Source organism: Gouania willdenowi, chromosome 22 (genome assembly GCF_900634775.1).
Source record: "Gouania willdenowi chromosome 22, fGouWil2.1, whole genome shotgun sequence".
Lineage (NCBI taxonomy): Eukaryota > Metazoa > Chordata > Actinopteri > Blenniiformes > Gobiesocidae > Gouania > Gouania willdenowi.
In genome coordinates this window covers 27,663,430-27,671,655 of record NC_041065.1, presented here as the reverse complement: position 1 = coordinate 27,671,655, position 8,226 = coordinate 27,663,430, and the positions used below count along the sequence as shown (strand labels likewise).

The 8,226-nt window shown below is 39.0% G+C and overlaps 1 protein-coding gene across 1 annotated transcript in view; it reads left to right on the top strand.

Moving 5' to 3' along the window:
• The first annotated feature begins 2,645 nt into the window (after nucleotides 1-2,645).
• The window catches only part of LOC114456332 (fibroblast growth factor receptor-like 1), a 45,474-nt gene continuing 39,893 nt past the window's right edge, over nucleotides 2,646-8,226 (top strand). The window contains exons 1-2 of the mRNA XM_028438021.1: nucleotides 2,646-2,867; nucleotides 4,142-4,237. Of these exons, the coding sequence (XP_028293822.1) occupies nucleotides 4,153-4,237 (85 nt within the window). The 5' untranslated portion in view covers nucleotides 2,646-2,867; nucleotides 4,142-4,152. The remainder of the gene's footprint in view (nucleotides 2,868-4,141; nucleotides 4,238-8,226) is intronic.

The window sequence follows — 8,226 nt, the reverse complement described above, 5'->3', positions numbered from 1 at the left end:
ATATAATACAGATATTTACAACAATTAAAGCTGTGAGGTTTACAGTGATGAAATATAAAGTCAGGAATGATTTCCTGTGGTGTTCTAGTGAAATAATCGTCATCAGTGTCATACAACCAGTGATTAATTACTAATAAAACTAAGTCATTAGCTTTTTCCCAGTGTTCATTCTGTTAATACATCAGTTAATGTATTCTATTGGGTCTTTCTCATGCCAGATGCTCAATTGTCCTCCTTTTAAGACATTTCTATTTTATCATATTGTATGATTAAAAAGTAGGGCCTGAATAAATATGAATTCCATCCATTTTCTGGCTTGCTTTTTCCTATTTCAGATGTTTTTGGATTGTGTAAAGTATTAAAATGGCACAACAGAGACAGGAGAGCTGTAGAAGCTGTGTTGCCAGGTTGGGTTTAGATTTTTTTTATTAGTCACGTGGCAGTTTTTTGTTGTTTTAGGAATGTTTTTTTTTTGTACTTAGGGTCTGTCTGTCACATGTCTTTTTGGCACTAATTTTACATCTTGCAGATTCACACACTAATGTCTTCAGATTCACACACTAATGTCCTGTCTAGTAGTTGAAGGATGTATTTTCTTAAAGAAGACATGGTTTTCATGTATGTGTAAAACATGCTGTATGAAGCTGTGTTTCCATTACCCTTGGAAATGCGCAAAATCTAAATAGTGCAATAAAAACTGGTAATGGAAACACCTGAATTTAGAAAAAACACTCAAATATCGCTAAAAAGTTTTTACGCTTTCATGAGAAGGTATTTAAGGTGTTTCGATATAGAAATGTGTCGCATAAGCGCCATGGAAACACTTTTTCTGCAAATATACGTCACAGAACGTGATGTACCTGGTCACATGACCCCTTCTCTCCGAGAAAACATGGTGCGGTACGTGTAGACAGAAGAGGAGACGAGGACATTTCTTAGCTTTATACTTTAAAATTAGAAATTGTCTATTTGTACGGTTGTCGTATATGGACAACCCCTAGTGCTATTGGTACGGTTACCGAAGTACAGTTACGTAGCGTCTTAGGGTTAGGGGTTAAGTTCAGGTTAAGGGTTAGTCTTAGTGTTAGGGTTAAGGTTAGGTTATAACCCAATATCGCAACAATTTTTAGGTTTAAGGTAAAGGTTTAGTCTTAGTCACGTGACCTAAACTGGCCAATGACTGATCCATCACGTGACCTAAACTGACCAAATAGTGGGGCTGCGTACAGATAGAATGTAAGTATATTGATACGGCAACCGTACGGAGAGCCACTGCCTAGAAATTATTACTGTCACTTTAGACGTGAAACAAAAAAAGAATACAGAGTCTGATTAGGAGGTTCTGAGCGTCTGTCTTTCTGAGGCAAAGTCTCGCAGGATGAGATTTCAAGGGAGTGGCGAGTCTCCTGCTCAAAACAACGTTAAAAGCGCAATTATACTTTGTCGAAATTTTTCAAACGTTGCTTTTATTTTGCGAATATCTGTAATGGAAACCCAGCTTGTGTTAGATAGGTACGTTTCTTATTTGCAAAATGAAATGCTTTAGTAGTTTGTGAAAGATGTTTTGTATTAGCAAACCACTCTGAGTTTGTGCATAAAAGTTTTGTCTTTATTTGTGAGGTTTTGACGTGATTTTAACTTGAAACATTAATGTCTAATATATTTGTTTTAATGGGTTTAATTGGTTGATGTGGCTCGTGCCAGAGAGCATCTGTCACGCACAAATGCTTTCAGATTCACACAAAAATGTCCTGTTTTGTAGTTGAAGAATAATTTTTTTCTAAAAGAAGACACGGTTTTCTTGTATGTGAAAAACATGCTGTATGAAGCTGCGTTTCCATTATCCTTGGAATGTAAATAGCACAATAAAAACTGGTAATGGAAACACCCGAATTTCGAAAAAACACTAAAATATTGCTAAAAAGTTTTCCTGCTTTCATGTGGTGGTATTTAAGGCGTTTCGATATTGAAATGTGTCTCTAAGGCGCCATGGAAACGCTTTTTCCGCAAATACACATCACAGACCGTGATTAACCTGGTTCTCCAAGAAAACATGGCGCCGAACTAACAGAAGAGGAGACTGGGAAATTTCTTTGCATTATACTTAAAAATTGTTACTGCCACATTAGGCGTGAAATAAAAAAGGTATATGGAGTCTAGGAGGTTCTGAGCGTCTGTCTTTCTGAGGCAAAGTCTCGCAGGATGAGATTTCAAGGGAGTTGCGAGTTCAATGGAAACACGTTCAAAGCGCCATTATACTTCTGAAACATTGCTTTCATTTTGCGAAAATCTGTAATGGAATCCCAGCTTGTGTTTGATAGGTACGTTTCTTATTTGCCAAATGAAATGCTTCAGCAGTTTGTGAAAGATGTTTTGTATTAAGCGAACCACACTGAGTTTGTGCGTAAAACTTTTTTTTTGTGTCCTTGTTTGTGAGGTTTTGGGATAAGTTTAACTTCAAACATGAATGTAGTTGAATTGGTTGATGTGGCTCGTGCCAGAGAGCGTCATCCGTCATCTGAGGCGGAGTCTCTGCGCGGTAAAGAGTTAACACGTGCGGGCTGTGATTGGCCCTCAGCAGCCACTGGGCGGGGCCAGTCTCCGCTGGTCTGTGAGTGCTTGTGCGGGACTTAATGATAGTTCTATTAGTCCAAGAAGGAGGCTGTGAGCAGGACTGAGCGTAGAACACAGTGATTTACAGACATTTCTGGCTCTGGGAGCCACTATCCGTCCTGAACTGGACCCACAGTAGTGGGTGAAAAGTCGACCCTCCGTCAGCTCTGGTTCATGGATCCACACGGACTTCAGCTGATGGCATTTGTGTCAAGAAGCGGACACAAGGTTGACCTAATTCTCTAAATACCAAGGTGCGTTTTCACTAATTCACCTTGATTTGAACTCTTGTGTTGCACATCTTATTTCATCTTAAAACTAAGCAGTGGTTTCACTTCCACTCAGCTGCAACGAAGCCCATTGATTAAAACTGAACTTGTTAATATTATTCAGAAGATTTCAATAAACAAATGAACAAACCTAAAGTAGACTTTTACTAAATAAATATATTGAGTGTGTGAGGAGAAACACGAGATACAGTAAGTGTCAGATTTGAATAGTAATGCTGTTTTTTTTTTTTTTTTTTTTTTTTAATTTAATTTATTTATTATTTGGGGTTTTATTATTGTAAACCCAGTCAGAATGTATAGTGGGTATAAATTACCAGTTTCTTAGTTACTTGCTGCAAAGTTTTTAGACACTTTTTCACAGTTTCCACAGTTTTCTGTGAGACAAAGTAAACAAAGCAATGTTTTCACTAAAATGCTGTGCTTCAGATTTAGCTGCTGTGTTTTCACAGTAGAGTTTATATATTTTCCCCTGAGTATGCTGGTATTCTCCAAGCACTCCATGGCTTAGCGACCCTTTAGATTACACAGGTTAACTCAGTGTTAGGGCTGGGCGATATGCACCAAAACTCATGAATCGATATGTTTTCTCTAAATGTCCATATGCGATTTAAGATAATTCTGGGTTAAATTTGCTGGTGAAAAATGCCACCCAGGCACATTTATTATCAAACAGCTGTGCCACTTTTGACTTTTTCGCGTTTTAGAGACAGCATGTGTGAGTGAGTTTTGTAGTGTGGCTTGTTAAGGGGTATGTGTGGGTTAGGACACGCTCAGAAATCTATCTGACTGTGCTTTTCATGCTGTTCTGAGAAGTGGCAAAAGCAACGACTCCTAAAACAAGTATTTTAATACAAAATAAGCTATAAAAATGTGTTGATATAGGCGATATTGTAATTTTCTATATCGCCAAAACAGAAAACTCGATATATCTTGTATCTCGATATATTGCCCTGTGCTAATTATGCCTATATTAATTTGAAGGTTGTTTTTTTTTTTACATGTATCCTGCTAAACTGCAGCTTAGAGACCCTTAGATTACAAAAAGGTTAACTCACTGTAAGAGATGGATGCATATAACTCAACAAAACAAACTTTTAATATGTATTTCTGAGAGAGTTTGGTAAACTTCATGCACAACCCTTGACGCTAATGTATTTTAGGTAGATATTGACTGTAAAAGGATTGAGTTTCCCATGATGCTTGTCAACACAGTGGGAACGTGTTTGTTTGTCTTTCAGATTGAGGAAATATGAATTTGTCCTGGGAAAGCATGAACATCCTGAAGATTGTGCTGATCATCTTTGAGGCAGTTTTTCTGGCTGACTGCATCAGAGGTGAGCGTTCATGGTTTCTTTACTTTCTGTGGTCCCTGTATGTGTTACGTTACTATCGCATCTATAGAGCTCCCATTTACCGTACACCTATGTTGACTAGCTGGCTTCCTGTGAGCGTGAAGAAAAGTCCCAGTTGGGTCGTTAATGCTGGTGTTCGGGGAAAAGAACTTCTGAAGAATCCGTAAACATTGCCCAAAATCAACACGCGGCAATGAGGGAGGGCGAGCTAGTCCGACCTAAGCAAACAAACACCATCCCTCATCTGCAGGGTGGAAGAAAAAAGTCAGTGGCTGTGTTCGAAATCGCATACTAACGTACTATACACGACACACTCAATGAGTATATACTGTAAGTATGGTTAGGATGATGAGCGTTACCGCTGAAGCATACTTCCAAGTTTCCCAAGATGCATTTCGAACCTACAACTAGGGCTGGGCAATATATCAATATTCAAGATATATGTACAGTATATTATACAGCTTATTTTGTTTTAAAACACTTGTTTTAGGAGTCGGTGCTTTCACTACTTCTCAGAACAGCGTTAAAAAGCACAGTTTCACTCACACATGCTGTCCTTTATAGTAGAAAAAGCCAAAAGTGGCACATTTTGTGTTTGTTAATAAATGTGCCGTGTTCTGAAAAGCATTTTAAGTGAGAACGTGACCAAGTAGATATCAACATGTGGTCACTTGATCCATAAAACTTGTGTATACACATTTTATTTTGACACTTCGGAGATTTTAGGAGACCCTCCATTGTGCTATTGACACAAATTCTGGTTAGCTTAAAAGAAAAGAGCCCTATTTACAAAAGTGTTAAAAAACTAATGGAAGACAAGAAGAGATGCTTTTATTTTGAAAAAAGAATGTTTAACTTTTAGCTGGAAGCTGATCCCAGAGTGTAGTATGACTAGTGTACCAAACGTGCATACTTAAAAAATGTCCCGATATACTGTACATCCCGGTATATCTCACGTACTCAATCTTTCCATACTATCTATTTGAAATGCACTACATCAGGGGTGTCAAACTCATTTCAGTTCAGGGGCCAAATATGGACCAATTTGATCTGAAGTGGGCCGCAGATTTTAGGTGGTGGGAAAAAATAAAAATGTTTAACATCATTGTGCCCTCGTTTTCAATATCAGTTCAATTCACTTCAAAAATTCTTGATTTTGTTACCAATTTTTGTGTAATTAGAGGAAGTTTGTGAGAAATTGCAAGCTTTGTGGAAATATCGAGGTTTTTTTCCACAATTTGCAGTTAAAAATGACTGCATTCATGTGATATAAAAAAAGGAAAAATGCAAGCTCCTAAAAATATTGTCAAGTTTCATTAAATTGGTGGATTTTAGATAACTACAACTGGATTTATTGGTAATTTACACAGTCATTCATTTTTACTTTCTCACGAGAGCCGAATTGGGTGCTCTTGAGTTTGACACATGTGCACTACATACTTATTTTGACGTCAGACTTAGTATGAGTAGCACGTTAGAACGTGTATTAGAACACAGCCTTTGTAATTGACCAGCTCTTCTTTGGTTGGCCTAAGTGTGTGTGCGAGTGTGAAAGAGAGATTTGAGAAGTCCAACCATGACTCTCTCTACCAGCATCAATACTGCGCTATACAAGTCCAACTTACAGCCAACTTGTGCAAAGCTGTTTAGGCAGTGCTTGTGATTTCATCCGTCATCACAGACTCAATGAACCATGTCTGAGGCAGCTCGAGCCAAAATGTGATTTAAATGCAACACTGCTGGAATCTAAAAACAAAACATATTTTATTACAAGTTTATTAACTGTATAGTCATCTACATGTGGTACCTGCATGTGGCTATGGCTCCGGTTAGAGGGTGCAGGAGGGGGGGTCGGTGGATTTTAAAGGGGGAAATTAGATCTGTGGGTCTGACTGCAGACAATGCCTCATTCACAGTGTGGCTGCTGTGCCTTCACGGCGCGACTAAGCTAAAAGTAAACAAAACGTGAGGGCCTAAATCTGATTAGACAGTCAATTTTGTATGTTTACAGATTAACATGTGTCAGCGAAGGGAAAAATCCTAAACGGAATGACCAGAAGTACAGGCCGATGGTTTGAAATTGATTTCACGTAAGACAAGAAAAATAAGAATTTATAGCCTGCTTCTCATAATTTCCCTTAAAGTGGCTCCAGATGCACAGACAGACAGCAGATGACTCTGAATGATGCTCGGCAATTGGATGACTGTAAATATCCTCCAGGCAGAAGCAGCGATACATGGAGTTAAATCTCACCGTCCAAATGCAACAACCTGCATCTGACAAGCTGTGAAATACAGTCAGTCAGGGAGTCGGACTCCAAACGTGTGTTTTTATAGAAGAAGTGAGGGCCAGCCGGTGCTGTAAAGCTGTTCCTGTAAAAGTTAACAAGGTATGAGGACATCTCTGACAAATGTAGTTTATATTATAAAAACACAAGCCACCTTGGACTGAGGCGTGAGGCAATGGAACGACGTTGGACGTGTTACTTTACTGCCGTTGTCGGCGCGTGAGACGGAGCACCTGGGAGGAGCGCAAGGCTGTTGCTGTCAGTCATCAAGTGACATCATAGACTGTAAAAAGAATGGACGGGACAAGCTCACAGGGAAGTTAACCTTTTTTTGTTTTTAGAGCTTCCCCTGCTGACTGGCTGCAGTATAGGTCATAAACCCCGCCTCCTCAATGATAACACATGGGATGTGGGTCAAACTGTAAAGTTAAAGTACTCATGCATAATTTTTTTCCAAACCTAAACTCTGCTGTGTTCATTAGTTATTATCACCCTACGGTTGTTTACAAGTGCTAATTTTTCTGTGAAGTTTGTTTTAAATGAGTTATTTAAGCTTGAAAAATGGGATTTGACGTCGTATATGACGATGACTGACAGTCGTGGATCTTGCGTAGCTCTTTTTGTGAAAAGCATTAGCAGTTACGCCGTAAAGGAAAGCCGAGATGCCATAAAACTTTTCAGTTCAGTTTTTTTTGTCTTTTTTGAGCTACTAGTACTAGTACTAACCTCTATGATCTGATCATCTGAATAAGACGTTGGTAGAACTTCCAGTGGGAAAGATACTCAAGTTCTTGGGTTAGCTGGGCTGCGTAAGTCATCAGAGCAGGTCTTACCAGGGCTCCTCCCGCCAGACCCTACTGCGCAGACTCTGGCTGCAAATGAAGTCATATTTGCAAGAGGGAAGCGTCACTAAGCGTCGTATTTTGGCTTCAAGAACGTTGAGTGGGAATGGCTATAGTGCACGCCCACTGGGTGACATCTGACCCCTGGCCCTCTTTGCCACGGAGTGCCCCACCAGTATACACACACACGAACCAAAAAGTTTCATTCTCTACCAGCTCCGAGTTAGAAACTACTCATAGGGGTCGGAAAAATTGATTTACATTACATCGCAATATTAAGAAACATTTTCAAAATTATTATTATTGTTTTTTTTGGTGATAAGTTCAAAAACTGATAATTACTCCCCGGATTGATTTTTTTTTTTAATTTTTAAAAAAATGGTTTTTATTAATTTTTTATCACCTTGCATGAAAACGGGTACAAATTTGAGTTCGTACCCGCACCAAATGATCGGGTGTTGATAAATCCGGTGGCTGAATTCGATCATCATTAACTTTATGTTACGCCCTCCTGTTTCGGAGGCCCCGCCCCCCACTGAGGTCAAACAAGAAAAGAAACTTTTCCAAGATGAAAATTGGCATCCTCACATACTGAGGTGGAGGAAAACAAAGGTGTTAAAGAAGTGCATAGAACGCTCTGTGGAAGAGGGTCAGCTACTGAGCAGTTGACGTCTGCCCCCCTGTGTGCGCTGTGAGCAACTTCACAACAGAGATCTTTGAGACACACACAAATATCACGTTTGTATTGGCCTCAGTCTGCATGCTTTAGGCAATAAATATCACGTTAAAAAAAAATAACGATAGAAACCTTTAAAAAAAAAAAAAGCCTAAAAAATTTCGG